This window comes from Microtus oregoni, unplaced genomic scaffold, assembly GCF_018167655.1.
Source record: "Microtus oregoni isolate MIOR12 unplaced genomic scaffold, Mior012 000134F_ref0000037, whole genome shotgun sequence".
NCBI lineage: Eukaryota > Metazoa > Chordata > Mammalia > Rodentia > Cricetidae > Microtus > Microtus oregoni.
Window position 1 is genome coordinate 844,490 of NW_024544778.1, and position 18,647 is coordinate 863,136.

General features: G+C 53.0%; 2 protein-coding genes across 12 annotated transcripts; one reads left to right on the top strand and one right to left on the bottom strand.

Moving 5' to 3' along the window:
* Positions 1 to 8,125: 8,125 nt before the first annotated feature.
* LOC121444594 (beta-1,3-N-acetylglucosaminyltransferase radical fringe) lies at positions 8,126 to 13,898 on the bottom strand. Of its 4 annotated transcripts, none has more exons than XM_041646446.1 (8): positions 13,541 to 13,897; positions 12,867 to 12,915; positions 12,451 to 12,553; positions 12,198 to 12,351; positions 11,820 to 11,908; positions 11,572 to 11,737; positions 11,202 to 11,287; positions 8,126 to 11,004 (listed from the first exon to the last, which is right to left on the bottom strand). In XM_041646446.1, exons 1-8 carry the CDS (start codon positions 13,802 to 13,804, stop codon positions 10,758 to 10,760), a joined length of 1,158 nt encoding a protein of 385 aa, XP_041502380.1. In that variant the 5' UTR covers positions 13,805 to 13,897; the 3' UTR covers positions 8,126 to 10,757. The 4 variants fall into 4 exon arrangements, with proteins under 4 accessions (XP_041502380.1, XP_041502378.1, XP_041502377.1 ...); XM_041646443.1 differs by having other exon boundaries at positions 10,861 to 11,112; positions 13,541 to 13,894; XM_041646444.1 differs by lacking the exon at positions 11,202 to 11,287 and having other exon boundaries at positions 10,775 to 11,004; positions 13,541 to 13,898.
* On the top strand, positions 13,890 to 18,645 carry LOC121444593 (COP9 signalosome complex subunit 1). Of its 8 annotated transcripts, none has more exons than XM_041646440.1 (14): positions 13,890 to 13,987; positions 14,660 to 14,752; positions 15,209 to 15,390; positions 15,855 to 16,031; positions 16,116 to 16,251; positions 16,334 to 16,411; positions 16,588 to 16,645; positions 16,992 to 17,077; positions 17,290 to 17,384; positions 17,472 to 17,577; positions 17,652 to 17,732; positions 17,820 to 17,957; positions 18,033 to 18,167; positions 18,235 to 18,645. In XM_041646440.1, the coding sequence occupies exons 1-14, from the start codon at positions 13,955 to 13,957 to the stop codon at positions 18,307 to 18,309; spliced, it is 1,473 nt and encodes a 490-aa protein (XP_041502374.1). In that variant the 5' UTR covers positions 13,890 to 13,954; the 3' UTR covers positions 18,310 to 18,645. The 8 variants fall into 8 exon arrangements, with proteins under 8 accessions (XP_041502374.1, XP_041502376.1, XP_041502372.1 ...); XM_041646442.1 differs by having other exon boundaries at positions 13,891 to 13,987; positions 15,867 to 16,031; XM_041646438.1 differs by having other exon boundaries at positions 13,892 to 13,987; positions 16,585 to 16,645.
* Positions 18,646 to 18,647: the final 2 nt, after the last annotated feature.

An 18,647-nucleotide genomic window follows, 5' to 3' on the forward strand; every position in this document is an offset into this window, starting at 1 on the left:
CAAACTGTATTCATTTAAACACTGCTTGGTCCTTTAGCTCTAGCCCTTACAGGCTAATTCTCACATCCTGATCAACCCATCTCTAATAATCTGTGAGCACCGGTCTTACCGGGAAAGGTTCAGCATGTCTAACCTGGCGGCTTGCTTCATCGCGTGCATCTGCCTGGGAGAGCGGAGCATGGCATCTCTCTGAGGCGTCTGCTCCCGAGAGGAGAGCTGTGGAGTCTGAGCTCACTTCCTCTTCCTCCCAGCGTTCTGTTCTGTTTACTCCTCCCACCTAAGGGTGGGCCTATCAAATGGGCCTAGCAGTTTCTTTATTGCTTAACCAATGAAATCAACAGATTGATATATGACACTCCCACATCACTTCCCCTTTTTCTGTTTAAACAAAAAAGGCTTTAACTTTAACATAGTAAAATTACATATAACAAAAAGTTATCAAGCAAGAATTACAGTTACAATATTTATATCTATTTTATCTTTTATCATAACTAAGGAAAACTATAACTATCTATTCATTCTTCAACTCCATCAAAGACTCCAGAAGGATATAATACTACCTAACAAGAAATAAGAAAACTCTAGAAATGACAGAGACATCTCGCTGCCTGGACAGTCACCCAAAGTTCTTTTGTACTGTTGGGGCATCCATCTTCAGCCTTCAGGCCCATGGTATCCAGCAGACATTTCCATAAAGCAGGAAAATTCAAAGTCAGTTCAGTCACTATCTGTTGTGTCCTGCAGAATGTCTTGCAGACTCTTTCATGAATCAGGAACCCCGAAAGATCATCTCACCTTAGGCAAGTTCAGTAGTCCTCTCTCTGTGGGTTCTCTGTGTCCAGTTTATGCAATAGTCCAGGCAAGAGCAGTTTCTTGCCCAAATGGCTATCAAACTCCATAAGGTGCCTCTTCGATGCCCATCTTCCTCTTGAAGTAGATTGGTGCTGCCAGGAGCAGAGTGTCTCATTGTCATGAAAAGTCCTCAGTTATTAAAACATTAAATGTCCTATTCTGTAATCTTTGAAAGACATGAAAAATGTCTATCTAAAATATATCTCTATATATCTAGAAAATCTTAACTAACATGACTACAAACTTGACTATTATGATTATCTATTAACTACCTATATACATTACATTTTTAAATGAACTACACAATCACAATACCTTAATAAAGATCAGAAATACATACACATATAACAAAATTGACCTTAAATCTCTATCAATAAAGCAAAATCTATACTAATGCAAATTATTCATATCTATATCATATCCCCCTTTAAATGTTAAAGAATGTTTATAAACCATATTTGGGAACATGGGCGCAGTTTTTTCTCTCCAAACTGCTTCCTGCTGAATGGGGGTGTCGTTAATTAGGTCTTTCATGGTATAACCTGTGTGCTAGTTTCATCTCAGTTGGCAGTTGAGCAAAGCAATTTTCTGAAGATGTTCACAACAACCCTTCAGGAGGGTGTAGTCCATCATACCAAATCGGAATAGAAGAAATGAACAGGGTCTCATCCTCTGTGAAAACAAAATAAGAAACTCCTTTCTAAAGCATTATGTCCTTAGATCCAAATTTCAAAGTCAAGGCATCAAAATATCTATGTTGGATTAGTTCAGCAGCATTTATAAACAAATATCTTTTAGTAGCTTTTGCTCTTTTCTCAGCATTCAAACAATTCAAAGAGAGCATAATAGCATACAGTATCAAAATTCGCTGTTTATTTTCCATCTTTGTACACCTTTGTTTTAACCTCTATTTCATTTATTTTTACTTTTAACTCTTTGCTTTTTGAGACAGGTTCTCTGTATCTTTGACCTGAAGTAACTCTGTAGACCAGGCTGTCTTTGAACTCTCAGAGATCCGCCTGTCTCTGCCTCCCAGGCATTTGGGATTAAAGGTGTACACTACTACACTTTGAAGTCACAGAGGTCAATCTCCCTCTGCCTTCCAAGTGTTAGGATTAAAGGTGTGTACTACCACACACAACAACTCTCTTCCTTTTTTTTTTGTTTGTTACTTTAAGAACTTTAAATTTTAGTCTGCATATATTTTTAACACACTTCAAACCATTTAGAAATTTTCCTTGTCTTTGAATCGCTCTTTACTGTATATCTCTCTTTTTCTGACCACATGAGTCTTTAATTTACCAAGCAATATCAGTAGGATTAAAGGTGTGGCTTTGCCAGCTAGATGTAGCCCATTCCTTAGCTTTCCAGCCTCATGGCTGAGGTACTGGCTGTAGCCATGTTTCCTGCCACAACTCTATGGCATTTCAAGGTCCCTGCCAGCAAGCGAGCTTCAGCAGCCTGTGCTTGCAAACCGCACGAACCGCCTGCGTAAAAGAGTCAGAGTTTGCCCTGGCAGGACAGCCCAGAAAGCTGGCATTTTTAAACGGCGCAGCTTTTTTCCTGCTACGGCTGAAAACCGAAAAGCATGCGTTCAGCTTTTCGTCAACACCATTTAAGTGTTTCGTGGCAGGACCTCTTAATGAGCTGCAGGGTTTTGCAGCTAAAGCTGAGTCAGGAAGCCTCTATTAAATTGCAGCTACCAAGAAAACATGCTCTTCTCTTTCCCAAGCTTTCTCAGGCTTTCAGTGGATTCAGTTGTCCACACGTCTGGGCGCCAATCTGTAGTAGTAGGGGGCGGCGGGGCTGCATCCCCAGCACCCCAGCAGCCTGGCTAGCTTATGCTCCGAAATAACAACACACAAACTGTATTCATTTAAACACTGCTTGGCCCTTTAACTCTAGCCCTTACAGGCTAATTCTCACATCCCGATCAACCCATCTCTAATAATCTGTGAGCACCGGTCTTACCAGGAAAGGTTCAGCATGTCTAACCTGGTGGCTTGCTTCATCGCGTGCATCTGCCTGGGAGAGCGGAGCATGGCATCTCTCTGAGGCGTCTGCTCCTGAGAGGAGAGCTGTGGAGTCTGAGCTCACTTCCTCTTCCTCCCAGCGTTCTGTTCTGTTTACTCCTCCCACCTAAGGGTGGGCCTATCAAATGGGCCTAGCAGTTTCTTTATTGCTTAACCAATGAAATCAACAGATTGATATATGACACTCCCACATCATGCTTCAATGGTTAAGAGTACTGGCTACTCTTCCAGAGGACCTGAGCTCCATTCCCAGCGCCCACACGGCAGCTCACAATCTTCTGTATTGCCAATTCCAGAGGATCTGACACTCTTATGCAGACATACATACAGGCAAAACACCACTGCACATGAAACAGAAAATAAATCATTAAAAGAAATAAGCAAACACATGTGATAGCACTCACCTTTAACCACAGCATTCAGGGAAGCAGAGGCAAGTGGATCTCTGTGAGTTCATGGCCACCCAGGTCTTCATAGCAAGCTTCTTTAAATATTTTGTAGCCATTTGGTAACCTGCAACTCAGAGTTGTTACCTATGACTAAAGTAATAAGGTAAAACCTTGCTTGCCTACAGCCAGGCCATCAAAGGAAGTTGAAATTACTTGTAAATTGTAGCAAACCAAAGTAGCTTGTGAGTTTTCCTTTACATAATACATTCTGACATTGTGGAAAGACACAAGTGTATCCTATTTCTGACATACTGTGTTCATAACACCTGGTCAGAATAAAGCAGGTTAAACCAGCCTGAAAGATGCCACCCAACATGCCCTGAGTCAACTAAACATGCCCACACGCTGTCCCCTGGGTAAACTAAACATGCCCACACACTGTCCCCTGGGTCAACTAAACATGCCCACACACTGTCCCCTGGGTCAACTAAACATGCCCACACGCTGTCCCCTGGGTCAACTAAACATGCTCACACAGTGCACCTTCTGAGCAAGTTGCTGGAGTTCCTGCCAAGCCAGGACCAGGTGTCTTTTTCTTACGTGGCTCCCTCCAAGATTACTGCTTGTCATGAAGCTTCTGGCGTCCCAATGCCTCCCCTAATACCCTAGTCACCTAGAGTAGCCGGAATGGGCTGGAAGAGCGTGCGGCTAGATCTCTCAATGAGACAGCTGCCACCGGATTGCCAGCTCCCGTCAAGCCCACTGCTATAGACAGACAGGCAGTTACGCCCTGATGAGTGGAAAGGGTAAACCAATCCAGAGAACCAGCTGAGGCCCTGGAACCCTCACCGGGGCAGGGAGGGAGAAATAGAAGTGACAAAGACATGGACACAGGAAACCAGGGACCAGGTGGTCTGCACTCGGCGACAGAAAGGCCACAGTGCCCCCGCCCCCATCTCGGTGTGTTTATAACACATGGTTGAACAAGGGAGATGGACTTACTGTATACCACTGAATGAGGAGCCAGGGTTAGCTGACCTCCATAGGAGAGCAGACTTAAGGTCGTCCAGTGTGGGTGCAGAAAACTACACTGAATGTTTTCTGCAAACACTGTCACCTTCGAGTCAGACCAGAGGCAGCAGAGGAAGGCTCCGCCTGCCCTCAGACCAAGGGCGAGGCTTTGCCACTCCCACAGGACTGAGGCAGTGGCGGTCCTTGATGCGTCCACGCCAACAAAGCATTCGCTAAGGACTTCACACATCCCTACAGTTCCTTGAGTCACAGGTTCGCAACAAGAGGACCAATCGGCTGGAGTTCTCCCTTGGGGGCACCTTGATAGTGCATTCAACATTTCCTAGGGCTCTTAGAGTAAAACGGAGATCTGACAACACCCAGCCCCTTAAGGTACCTTGAGCCGTCTTACTTTCTGGGTTTCAAGTTTCCTATCTAAAAACAAACATAGAGGCAGAATGTTGTATACACAATAAATAAATAAATCTTTAAAAAAATAAATAAATAAAATAAATGACCTTGGTTTAAAATAGTGTGAAAAGCCCACACAGCAAAGAAATAAAGAACAAGCCATGGTCCCTACAAAATTTCAAGTTTCCCTGCCAGGGGTGGGAGAGATGGCTCAGTGGTTAAGAGCACTGACTGCTCTTGCAGACCTGAGTTCAATTCCCAGCGCCCACATGGTGACTCACAACCATCTGTAACTCCAGTTCCAGGGGATCCGATGCCCTCTTCTGGCCTCTGTAGGCACTGCATGAATATGATGTACAGAGTAAACTTACCCTTACACAAAAATAAAAATAAAACTCATTTACCTGCAAAAACCAAATGGCCTAACCATAGAATATTCCAGAAGACCTCAAAGAAACAATAAAAGCAAGGTCCAACATGCTCTGTTGGGAAAAGGGCTAGTGGAGATCTTTCTCTCAGGCCTAGGAGGGCAGGCGCTAGTCTTTGCCTGGAGATTTGGCTGGGGTGGCCTTCAAAGGCATGCTTTCTCCTGCCCTGGGTCGTAAAGGTTTGTTACTGGAGTTTCCAGGCAGACGCCTGGCCTTGGAAATCCCAACAGGCCAGGCTTGTGTGTCCCCAGTGCATTAAAGAGAAGAGAAATCATGAAGAGGGGGGGTTTAATCAATGTGGCCACACTGGGAAAAGAAAGGGTTTAGTGAGCTCTGAGCCCACTGTCTGGGTACTGATGTGAGGCATAGGGTTGAACACAGAAAGGTGTAGCCAGGAGTCTAACAAGCAGTCTGGCCTGGGTGGGTCTGGTTCTTCAAGGTCGTCTAGCCTTGCCTCACAGAAAACTGCAGGTCTAGGAGCCTTTGGGGGGCTGGCATTGCGACTCTCAAAATCAATAGGAAGATGTCTAAAGGAGAAAGATGTCTAAAGGAGAAAGACGAAAACAGATGCAAAGATGTCAGGTTTTCCATCACTGTGTGGGGTCCAAGAGATTTAAAAAAAGCAGTGTAGAAGATATTGTTCAAGAAATTTTATTGGGGGCTGGAGATGGCTCAGTGGTTAAGAGCACTGACTGCTCTTCCAGAGGTCTGGAGTTCAATTCCCAGCAACCACATGGTGGCTCACAACCATCTGTAATGAGACCTGGCGCCCCCTTCTGGCATGCGGGCACACAGGGAAGGAATGCTATCTATACACATAATAAATAAATCTTTAAAAAAAATTTAAAAAAAAAGAAATTTTATTAAGCCAGGCAGAGGTGGCTCTCACCTTCTATCCCAGCACTTAGGAGACAGAGACAGGTGGATCTCTATGAGTTTGAGGCCAGCCTGGGCTACAGAACTTGTTCCAGGACAGCCAGGACTACACAGAGAAACCCCGTCCCCCCCCCAAAAAAATTAATTTTTATTGATTTTGTCTGCATGTATGTGTGCAAGTTTGCCGTATGGCATGCGGAGACTAAAGAACAACCTTTTGGGAGTTGGCTCCAATATGTGGGCCCCGGGACTAAATTCAGGTTATGTGACCTGATGGCAAGCACCTTTTTATCCACTAAGCCACCTCACCAGTCCTTTACTAACGTCAAGTAACCCTGAGGACGCCCTAGCTTCTAAACATCACTACTCCATTCTTCCTGTGTCCTGAACAACCACCAGACCCGTTGGCCTTGCTGTGACTAGCCGGCTATTGCTTTCCCCTGCATACCTGAATTCAGACCGTGACCCTGAGCCAGAATTCCCTACTCTCTCACAGACGTACCATCCCCAAACACCTCCCTGGATCAACCAGGTGACTCATGGTTTCCCCTGGTCATCTGATGGATGAGCTCACGCTCTATGTCCTATAAAACCTGTGCTACACACACCTGGGGCTTAATTCTTCTTTCCTTGTGATCTCAAGTCGCCCATCTTGAGAGAGCGTGGGGCACCCCCGTGAACCCTAGTGCCATGACCACCAGAAGGAATATTGACTTACCATTCAATGTCGTTGCTAGGACACACACACACACACACACACACACACACACCTCAGCAGGCTCTCATCCAACGACTCTTTTATTCTTTACAAAGAAGATCACTGCTTCGCTGACTTCCTAGAGGTGGACCCAGCCCCAGGTGCTGGAAGGACTTGGGACAGCAACCACTCTCTTCTGCCCCCAGTCAGCGGCTCTGTCTGTGCTGCAGCGCCCCCTGCTGTCCGTGTGCCTGGCGTTCCGGGAGCTGAGCTTGTGAGATTCCCGGTGCTTCAGCAACCAACCTTCTAGCTCGTCCCTAGGTGCCCCTTGCTGCCCATCTTCACACTCCACCCCTGCTCCTGAGGTGTATGCGCCCCTTTAGTCTTCCTTGCACGATGTTCCACTGTTGCTTACAGACCACCAGGGGCTCAAGTCTGAGACTCAAGTCTCTTCCCAGAACATCTGAGCTGCAGGAATGACCAGATCAGAGTAGAAAAGGACTAAAATCTGCAGCCACAGCCAAAAACTGGACATTAGTGCATGGCTAGTCACCCAAGAGAAACACAAAAATGCTGTGCAGAGCCTTCAGCTTGACCAAGAGTGAGAGAATTGACAGTCACATCTCCTTGACAACCCAGCTCAGAGCTCCGCTTCTCCAGAGGAGAGGAACCTTACCCTCTTTCTGTCTGTTTTACAAGTTTCCGTCAGGATTAACTCGGCCTGTTGCAGCACCCTCCCTGAGAGCTGTGGAGATGTGGAGCTCATGGTAGCTCTGGGTCTCTTGCTCTTTGAGTAAAAACCAAACATCTAGGACTGGAGAGATGGCTCAGAGGTTAAGAGCACTGGCTGCTCTTCCAGAGGTCCTGAGTTCAATTCCCAGCAACCACATGGTGGCTCACAACCACCTGTAATGAGATCTGGTGCCCTCTTCTGGTGTCCAGGCATACATGCAGGCAGAACTCTATACTCATAATAAATAAATCTTTTAAAAAAAAAAATCCAAGGAGCCTTGGAAGGCTTCCTGGCCCCAATGTCAATCACACAAATATCAGAAATATCAGAGACTAGCCAACTGTGTTGATGGAACCTCAGGCCTTTCCAAAGACTTTCCCCAAGAAGGGGAGAAAGGCAAGCTTTTGAGAGCCGCTGGAGGCTATGTGAGCCAGAGGGACACAACCAGCGCTGTCACAACTTAGGAACTAACGTGAAAAAGAACACCTCTCACTATACATCCTAAAGTGGGGCTGGGGAGATGGCTCAGTGAGTCGTGTCCTTGTGCAAATATGGACTCAGCTTGGATCCCTAGCATCCAGGTAAAAAGTTGAGCAAGGAGGCAGCAGACATCTGTCACCCAAGCCTGGGGAAGGAGCAAGAGGATCATGGGAGGAGGGAGGAGGGAGGAGGGAGGAGGGAAGAAGGGTGTTGACTCTCTGACATCCAGTCTAGCTGAAACGGTAAGTTTCATTTTCACTGAGAGACCCTGTCTCAAAATAGTGTGGAGATCAATTGAAGATGACTGTCAACCACCTCAGACCTCTAGATGAACACAAATATGCAGAGGTGAACACACTCACAGAGACAGAGAGGTCTGTCTTACACACACACACACACACACACACACACACACACACCAACCGGAAACTGTGAACTGTGGACAGGAAAACATGACATAGCTATATCCAGAAGGTCATGTATTTGGGAAATATCAGTTGTGTACTTGGATGGTCTCAAACTCATTAGGAAGTTTTGACTCCTAATCCTCTTCCTCTACACACTGAGTGCTGAGATTATAGGTACTCACCGCCACACCCAGACTGATTTTTCTTCTCTTTTGAGATCAAGTTTTTCTGTGTATCAGCCCTAGGTATCTTGAAACTCACTCTGTAGACCAGGCTGGCCTCGAACTTAAAGAGATTTGCCTGCCTCTGCCTCCTGAGTGCTAGGATTATAAGTGTGTACCACCACCACCCAGTTAAGAGGGCATTTATTAATCTTTCTCCTCATGATCCAGAGATCCCAGGATGGGGTGGGAGCTGCTCTTCCACAGATATAGTGGGCTATGTGATGCTTAGGTCACGGGACCAGCCTTGGCAGGTGGAGGTACTGGGGATACAACCACATAGTCTTTAAGTAAGCTGCATTAACTCTGGAAAGGCCCTGGCAGTCCCAATCTGGTCGGCTCTGGGTGGTTACCACCCCTGCAGTCTACAAACACCCCTCCTGTTGGTGTAGACTGCTCTTGTCCTTGGTCCTTGCAATCCAGACACTGTGTTTACTGGTGGAGCCCCTGAGAGAATACAGTGCAGGCTAAGGAGGAAATCAGAGGAGACTTCCGAACTCCAGGTGCTGGGTGGGGTGGTGACTTGCCACGTGCCCACATTAGGGTCCCAGGCAGGTGACAAGGTCATAGCTGCGTTGGCGGATACAAGGGACACCTTCCCTCCCTCATATCTCTATGTTGCTGAGGACTCTGCAGCAGCTTCCAAGCTCCATCCTCCATGCTTCAAGCTCATCCCATCCGACTGTGTGCCTGTCTCTCAGCCTCAGCTCCCACGCTCCATGCTTCTAGCTCATCCCATCCAAATGTGTGCCTGTCTCTCAGCCTCAGCTCCCACGCTCCATGCTTCTAGCTCATCCCGTTCAACTGTTTCCCAGCCTCAGTCTTTGGCCTTCTACCAGGAACCCGACTGTGCAGAACCAGAGCTTTTCCCTGGAACCCAGCAGGCTAAGAACCCCAAAACCTATAGGGTTTGACCCAAGATGGAGTTTCCTCTTCCTTGTATGTATGACTGTTCACGTGCAGCCTACCCCCAGGTGCCAGCCCTCAAGTACGACACATCTTGTTTTATTCTCTCTCTCTTTGGTTGTTTGAGACAGGGTTTCCTTGTGTAGCCCTGGCTGTCCTGGAACCAGCTCTGTAGATCAAGTTGGCCTCGAATTCACAGAGATCTGGCTGCCTCTGCCTCCCGAGTGCTGGGTCTAAAGGCGTGTGCCACCACCGCCCGGCTTGTTTTCTCTTAATGTGGGTTTTGTGGCCCAAATCCATATCCTCAGGTTTTCAGGGAAAGCCCTGCAGTGACCGCGCTATCTGCTAGCCCCCGGTATCTTAATTCTGGAGCCAGATCTGCATAGCGCAGTCTGGTCTTGAATTCTCCGTCTTCCCGAGCTGAGATTACTGGCTTGCACCACCATGCAGGGCTCCGAGGCAAGTTTCACTTCTGGTGAGTACAACCCAGTCACGACTTACTGCTTCCTGCCCTTCACACACACAAGCCCCTCCAGTGACACCGGGAAGCCATAAGCCCATCTCAAGTTGAAATCATATGCACCAGCACACACAAGCGCACGTGGGCCAGGGTCCAGACCCTCTCTCAGCCATGTTCACACAAACACTACCCATGTGCCTATGTACCCAGGCACAACCATGCACACAGCAGCTATGACTACGCTCTCCCATATCACCAGCGTACCCCACACACAAAACGCATAACTGCCATGCTCACGTATGTGTACCGATGGTTCCATCCCATGTGTTAAGAAGACCACTCTCTAGTCCTGTTTGGCCTCACAGTATGGAGGGTTAAGGAGGTGGCTGGTGCTGTAGGAGCAGGCCTTCCTGGAGGAATAAGCGGTTGTGTGAATATCCGCAGAGCCAAGCTGCCAGGTGTCCAGCTCGCTTATTACGAGAGGAGTCAAACTAGGAACGTCACAGAAGCCTTTACTCAATACTGTAGTCGCTTCCCGCGGGACACCCCTGTAAAAGGTGCTGGGGCTGCATCTTGCTCCTAAGGGGCCAGAGGAAAGGCTCTGGCTGTTGATTTCTGGGAAGCTCAGCAAAGAAACCCCTAAACCTCCAGTTAAAGGAAGAACATCTCCTGGTGGTGATGGGAGGCCAGGGATTGAGGTAACGATGAACAGCAGCGTGGTTGGGAAGCAGGGCCTTGGGCTGACCTTAAGCATCCAGCGGCCAGGTAGTCTGCACATTCTGGGTTTGGATGGCGGTTCTGTGAGCAACCCAGGAAGAGTCTGTGGCCAGGCCTGGAGCCCACCCTTTCACGACTAGCCCACCAGGCACCATCTTAAGCTGTAGTTGTGGGAGGTCGGGGACCCGTCCCCTCCTGGGCCTTTGGGTTGGGCCAGCAGCATCCGTACACAGCTCGGCGGCATTACTTTTCTTGTTGCTCTTGGATGATCTCCGCACACAGTCCAGCTGTCCTCACGATCCCGAGGAACCTTGTGTCCCAACTGGAAGAAGGATTGTGGGAGGCCTTCGAGCAGTTTCGTCTTCTGCTGCCGAATCCAAGGCCTGAGGGAGCCACCAGGGGTCATCAGTTACTGAAAAGCTACCTCACCCCTGTTCTTCATAGGGCACCAGTGGGTGTCTGGGTAGAGAAGGCAGTGCACAGACTGGAACCTGCCAGGGGAAGAAGTGAGGTCAGCTCTGCTGGGCAGGGGGCTGATACCAGAGCCCTCCGGGGCTGAAATACCCCGGTGCCCACTCACCGTGTAGGGTCCTGCTGTATACTGAAACCTCCGGCTACATTCACCACATTACGTGGGTTCTCAGGACCCCCATAGCTCAGGGTGACCTGGGAGGGGGATCGGGGAGAGTGGGGGGTCAGTTCTTCCTCTTGGGTACTTTACCTGCTAAAGTAGAGGCTTGGAGAAGCAAGACAGTGGCCCTTCATAAAGAAGCCCCTCTGAGACTTGCCATGAGCTTCTGCTCCTGAGGGCCTGTCCCAGGGCTCACTCCCCAGGGACAAGGGCACCCTGCGGCTAGCCCTCTCCTGAGCTCTACATGACTGGAAGACCCCCTGGGAGAGAGGCTGGGTCCCCATAGGAGTGGACTAAGGCCCAGGCTTGGGTGTCTCACCTGCTGCAGAACGGCATCGGACGGCAGTCTCTGCAGGTTCTCCAGGTGGGAATGGAAGAGGGGGCTGTGGCGCAGACGGGCGCCCAGAAGCCCCTCCACAATGTAGCCTACCGTGCAGTCATCAGGGAGCCGTACCCGCTCGGCTGTGCTCATGAAGCTGCCTAGGCTGGAGGGTTAGGGTTAGTCAGCACCTACGTATCCCTTACCCTCCCCAAGCCAGGCCGCTGGGCTCCCAGCCTCCCACTTACCTGGCCCATGGACTCATTTTGAGAGCAAGACCTCTGCTCAGGCAGAACCCAGCCCCACCAGTAGCAAACCAGAACTTCACTGTGTTTGACTGGAAAAAGGGAAAGCTCGGTCAAGGCTGCCCAGGAGAGGGCTCCTCACCATCAACCCTCCAGCTGAGTCATGTCATCCTGGGCCACCGTACAGGAGAGTCTGCAGAGGGCACAGGTGTTCCGAACAAGTCACCGTGGTCTCTGGACCCTTGTTTATCACTATGCTTGGTTTGCTAGCTCCAAGGGCCTGGAACCAGGCCACCCGGCCCATGCCTGTCTTAGCCCAGTCTCAGCTCCTGCAGCTTTCGCTAGGTCAACCTGGGGGAGGATGCTGGCCCCAGCACTCACGGCGCCACCACCCTGGACTCTCTCGGTGGCCTCGATGGGGTGGTCCAAACTAGGTCGCCCCAGGTAGACGTCCTGGTTGGAAGAGAAGGTGGAAAGCAGGTGCAGCAGGCTTTCGGGGTTCACGTAGTTGTCGTCATCCACGTGGCAGAACCATCTGCAGGCGGAGGGAGAGATCTATGCACTGAGGCCCCCCGTTTGGGTGGGAGCCTCCAGCACGCTCAGCCCTGGGTTCTCTGAGGGGTGAGGTACTTACTTCCGTCCGGATTCAATGAACTTATCGTATTCCACCGACATTTTACAGCACAGAGCTTGGCGCGTGCGCACGGCCGAGCAATTGGTATTGATCAGGCGGCCACCTGCACGGTTGGAAATGGGAAATTTCAGGGTTGACTTTCAGCTTGCCTCCTGTTTAGACTGCAGCCCAACCACACTTAGAACAGCCCAGGTGGGAACAGGTGACTGCCGACGGGGCTTCCTCAAGGAAAATGGGTGCCAGGGACGGGGTGGGGCGGGTGAGGAGCTGATGGCCCGAAGGATGGGCACTGGAAGGTGGACTGGCTATCCCATCCCGGCTCTGCCCTCCACTAGCTCTGAGAACCCAGCCAGGTGCCTGACACAGGAACACAATTGCCCCGGTAGCTACAACTCAGTCCAGTGGGGGCGTCTCACCTGCCAGCAGCTGGAGCTCAGGGTCCTCTCCATCGGTGAAGATGAACGTCTGAGGGAGAAAACACCATGAGGCACCAGAGGACCCAGTGAGGTCTGGGAGCAGGCGCGGGGACCCCAGGACCAGAGGTGCGGGGAGGGGGCCGGCCCGGGACCAGAGGTGCGGGCAGGGCGTTCCAGCCCGGGACCAGAGGGGGAGGGGAGGGCAGGGGGGGCCAGCCCGGGACCAGAGGGGGAGGGGAGGGCAGGGGGGGTCCATCCCGGGACCAGAGGGGGAGGGGAGGAGAGGGAGGTCCAGCCCGGGACCAGAGGTGCGGGCAGGGGGTCCACCCCGGGACCAGAGGTGCGGGCAGGGGGTCCAGCCCGGGACCAGAGGTGCCGGCAGGGGGTCCAGCCCAGGACCAGAGGGGGAGGGGAGGAGAGGGGGGTCCAGCCCGGGACCAGAGGTGCGGGCAGGGGGTCCATCCCGGGACCAGAGGTGCCGGCAGGGGGGGTCCATCCCGGGACCAGAGGTGCCGGCAGGGGGGTCCAGCCCGGGACCAGAGGGGGAGGGGAGGAGAGGGAGGTCCAGCCCGGGACCAGAGGTGCGGGCAGAGAGTTCAGCCCGGGAGCAGGGGTGCGGGCAGGGGAGTCCAGCCCGGGACCCCGGACCCGCGAGGCAGGGGCGGGGTGCGCACCTGCCGCGGGGCTCGTGAGATCCAGGTGCGCAGCAGCAGCCGCAGGCGCGGGCTGTGGTTCTTCCGAGTGGTCTTGACTGCGATGAAGACATCGTCGGGCTGCAGGCGGGAGACCTCGAGAGACAGACCGGGAGTCGGGATCCGGCCGGGGTCCGGTGCGGGCGCGCGGGGCAGGGGCAGCGGCAGCGGCAGCAGCAGCAAGACAGCCAGGACCGCGGCCAGCGCGAGGCAGGCCCGGCACAGCAGACCCCGCACACGGTTCATACGCTCGCCCCGGCCCGGGCGCTGGGCGCCCGCCTGAGAGTGAGGCGGCCCCTTTAAGAGCGACCAGCGCCCCGCCCAGAGCCGTGACCCGGAACTGACGGCCGCGCCGCCCCGGAAGTGAACGTCGCTCTGCGGCGCCGGGGGTGGAAGATGCCGCTGCCGGTTCAGGTGTTTAACCTGCAGGTAGGGGTTGGCGGCTGCGCTCGCCGCGCGGCTGTGCGGCCCGGGTCGGGCTCGGTGGGCGGGGCTCGCGGCGGGCGGGGCGGGGCTCGCGGCGCAGGCCTGGGCGCGCGAGCCCCGCCAGCCTCGCGGGCCGCCCTGGGCTCCGGCCCCCGCCCCGCCCCCGCCTCGCGCGCCAACGCTTTTCCGTGCGGGCGCTGGCGGCCCTGGAGCGGTCAGGATGCGGGGCAGCCCGGCGCCCAGCTCCGCGTCGTCGTCGGCGTCCGACCTGAGCCGCAGCCCTGCGCACAGCAGGTCGGACTTGCGGCCCGGGACGTCGGGCGACTACAGCCTGAGCGCCAGTCTCTCGGCCTGCACGCTGCTCTCCGAGGTACCCGGCGCCCTGCCTGCGGGAGGCGGCCCTCGGCGTCGCCCGAGGCCCCGGCGCCTCTTCCGCACCGTGGCCGGCCTGCTGTGGCTCTCCTGACCTCTGCAGAGAGGGTGTCAGTCAGTTTTATTATCTGTGGCCTGGAGGAGGCTTCATTAATCTGTCAGAGAACTGTGACCCACACCAGTGTGGGAGAGCAGAGGGGGGCGCTTGGCCACCAATGCCCGAGGGAGCCCAGGGCAGTTGTACCTTGGGACGTCCCTGCTCTCCCTGGTGCTGTGTGTCAGGGAGCTTTTTCTGTATTGCAGGGGGCTGTGGAACCTATGCAGATTGATGTCGATCCCCAGGAAGACCCCCAGAACGCACCTGATGTCAACTACGTGGTGGAGAACCCCACCTTGGTACGGATCTTTGTGCGGGGAGGACTACTGTCACTTGGGTCTGTTAAGGGGTCCAATCAGACTCTCCACCGTAGTGGATAGTTTTGGGAGATGGCGACGCCTAGCAGCCACTTTAGTGACATCTTTCGGAGCCACGAAACTGGGTTTTCATGTGCCCCGCCTGTGTTGGCTTCTCAGGCAGTTTTAAGACTCTGCACCGTCTTAGTGGGAACACCTCCGTTAAAGTCTGTTTCTAGCCAACACGCTTTTTTATCTGTTCTCACCCCAACTTCCATCACTTGGCGGGTGTGCCTGTGTTCCTGCTTTCCAGTGCAGAGCTGGACCCGAAGGTCCTTAATCCACACCAGTGGCCTCTTCCCAGAATCTGGGACAGCAGTCAGTTCTGTAGGGAAGGTTTGGTATCCGTGCTCAGGCTGTCAGGTCCTTGCTTACCTGCTCCCCCCATTCCCCCACCAGGACCTGGAGCAATATGCAGCCAGCTACAGCGGCCTGATGCGCATTGAGCGGCTGCAGTTCATTGCTGACCGGTGTCCTCCACTGCGGGTCGAGGCCTTGAAAATGGCCCTGTCCTTCGTACAGAGGACCTTCAATGTGGATATGTATGAAGAGATCCACCGGAAGCTCTCTGAGGCTACCAGGTAAGGCCCTGGAGGGGGCAAGTGACCACCAGATTCTGTGCCCGTCATGCCCAGCATCCTACCTGTGGTGTAGCAGTACCCTGTACACGTTAAGTCCTGTGGTGTAGCAGTACCCTGTAGTTAAGTCCTGTGGCAGGGAGGTGGTAGCAGGCCCTGTTCTCTCTCTCCTGGCCTCCTTTGCCTGTGTGCACACAGCTAGGATCCTAATTCTTCAGAACTTGGTGTAGCTGTCCTTCTCCTACCCCCCCAAAAAAAGGGGGGTCAAAACCCTTTATCCTCCATTAAAACTTCCCTATCTGACTGTTGGCTCCTAGGTCAGGAAATGTCTCTGTAAAGGGCCCCTGGTGCGGGTGGGCTTCTTTGGGTGGGGCAAAGCAAAGGCCTCTTGAAGACCAGCCTGTGGCTTGTTATGTCTTCTCCCCTTCCTCCCTGGTTCTTGTGGTTGTTGCTGTCCTCATGGCTAGGTTATCCTTCAGGGAGCTGCAGAACGCACCTGATGCCGTTCCTGAGAGTGGAGTAGAGCCCCCACCCCTGGATACAGCCTGGGTGGAGGCCACTCGGAAGAAGGCCCTGTTGAAACTGGAGAAGCTGGACACAGACTTGAAGAATTACAAGGGCAACTCCATCAAAGAGAGCATCAGGTGCGGCCTGCTCTGGGCAGGGGAGGCGGGCAGCTGGGCCTGGCTGGCTCCTCGACCAGTATCCACTCACTCCCGGGCCTATAGGCGCGGCCATGATGACCTGGGTGATCACTACCTGGACTGCGGGGACCTCAGCAATGCCCTCAAATGTTACTCACGAGCCCGGGATTACTGTACCAGTGCTAAGCATGTCATCAACATGTGCCTCAACGTCATCAAGGTGACCTAGGGGACAGTGGGTAGGCATGGAGGGCCCGGAGAGGCCACCAGACTTAGCTCGGCCTTGCCTACTCATCTGCCAGGTCAGTGTCTACTTGCAAAATTGGTCTCATGTGTTAAGCTATGTCAGCAAGGCTGAGTCTACTCCAGAGATTGCTGAGGTAAGATCCACCTCCATGGGGCCCCCTGGTAGCCCCCATACCCATTCCTAGCCTCAACTTCCGTTTGAGTTTGCTCTTGACCCTTCCCTGGGTAAGCTGGGGGACAGGGAGTAGAGCCCCTTGAACAAGGAGGGCAGGGTAGGGCCTCTCATATTTGCTGCCTTCCCCTGTAGCAGCGTGGAGAGCGGGACAGCCAGACCCAGGCCATCCTCACCAAGCTCAAGTGTGCTGCAGGTGAGGCTTCCAGCCACCTCAAGCCCTTGTAACCTTGGGGAAATAGCTAGAGGTACAGTACTGGCAGGCTCCAGGGCTTCCGTGTGTTTCTGTGTTCAGGCAGAGAAGCCGGTGGGGTGTGGGAAAGTAGATGAGCTGGTTTCCAAGCCTGGCTGTATGTTATGGCATTTGAGGCTTCCCTGAAGACATACTTACAGGAATGTCTTCAGTTAGATGCTGTTACTAACAAACTGAGGGGTACTGGGGGCAGGAGGCCAGTGGGCTGTCCACTGATGACCAGTCTCCTAGGGCTCCAGTAACCTCCTCTAATAGCCTGTCTTCACTGTCTCCTGCCTGGTCCCTCTAGGCCTGGCTGAGCTGGCTGCACGAAAGTATAAGCAAGCTGCGAAGTGCTTCCTTCTGGCTTCTTTTGATCACTGTGACTTCCCAGAGGTGAGGAGGCACATGTAGGACTCTTGAGCTTGTCCAGGTCCATAAGAGGAAGTGAGGGCTCATGGATTGAGGTAACCTCTCCTGAATGAGGTCTAAGCATGTCTGAGTGGGTAGTAGGAAGGCCAGGCCCCAGCTCTGGGCTTCCTCCTTGGTGTGTGCACCCATGACCCAGGACCCTAGGTCTCTGGCCCCACCTCCCCTTCTGCCTTCAGCTGCTGTCCCCCAGCAATGTGGCTGTCTATGGTGGCCTGTGTGCCTTAGCCACTTTTGACCGTCAGGAGCTGCAACGCAATGTCATCTCCAGCAGGTAAGTTGGGTGGTGGCTCCTACCTCCTGTGCCTGCCCAGGGTCAGGCCCTTAGTCCCTTCTTAGCTGAGCACTCTGGTATCCTCAGCTCCTTCAAGCTGTTCCTGGAGCTGGAGCCACAGGTCAGAGACATCATCTTCAAATTCTATGAGTCCAAGTATGCCTCATGCCTGAAGATGTTGGATGAGATGAAGGTAGGAAACAGGAACAGTTGCACTGAGACTGGGCTAGCCTGTGCCTCGGGTCACTGACCAGTTCTCCTCTGCAGGACAACCTGCTCTTGGACATGTACCTGGCCCCCCATGTCCGGACGCTGTATACCCAGATTCGCAACCGGGCTCTCATCCAAGTAAGTGGGGGAGGGGAGTGGCAGTCAGAGGCTGTGTGGGGTGCAGACACTGGGGACAGTGGACAGCTTGTGGCCTCCATCCTGTAGTATTTCAGCCCCTACGTGTCAGCTGATATGCACAAGATGGCTGCAGCCTTCAACACAACAGTTGCGGCTCTGGAGGATGAGCTAACACAGCTCATCCTGGAAGGGCTCATTAATGCCCGCATCGATTCACACAGCAAGGTACGTAGTTAGGGCTGGGATTGCTGGGGGCGTGGCCTGCTGGGCCATTCTGAACTGCTTCTCCTACTTGTACAGATATTGTATGCTCGAGATGTGGATCAGCGCAGCACCACCTTTGAGAAGTCCCTGCTGATGGGCAAGGAGTTCCAGCGACGTGCCAAGGCCATGATTCTGAGGGCAGCTGTGCTGCGCAACCAGATCCATGTCAAGGTGAGCAGCTGGGGTAAGGAACGGGCAGCACTCACACAGCTTCCACTGACCCCTCTGTCCACTGCAGTCTCCGCCTAGAGAAGGGAGCCAAGGGGAGCTGACGCCAGCCAACAGCCAGTCACGGATGAGCACCAACATGTGAAAGGCATCCCGACCTGCAGAGACCGGTCCGCACTCCTGCCCAGCCCATGGAAGCAGCACCTGGGCCTCTTGCCTGCTTTCCTCAGAGGAGGCTCCAGACTATGTGTGGTTCATTAGAGCAGCCTGGCCGCTTGGATGCCAGTTCACTGGCCTTCCACTCTGAGGTTCTCTCTGCTGTGGTAGGCAAGCTGCCCGCTATGGTCACTCAGGCCTGACTCTAGGTTTCTGTCCAGTGAAACAGACTGTGTGCAATGCCCAGGTAGGGGACCCCGAAACCCTCCTGTCCATGTAGTTCTGACTGCAGCAGTGTAGCCATTAAAGTACAGATTGATCACTGCC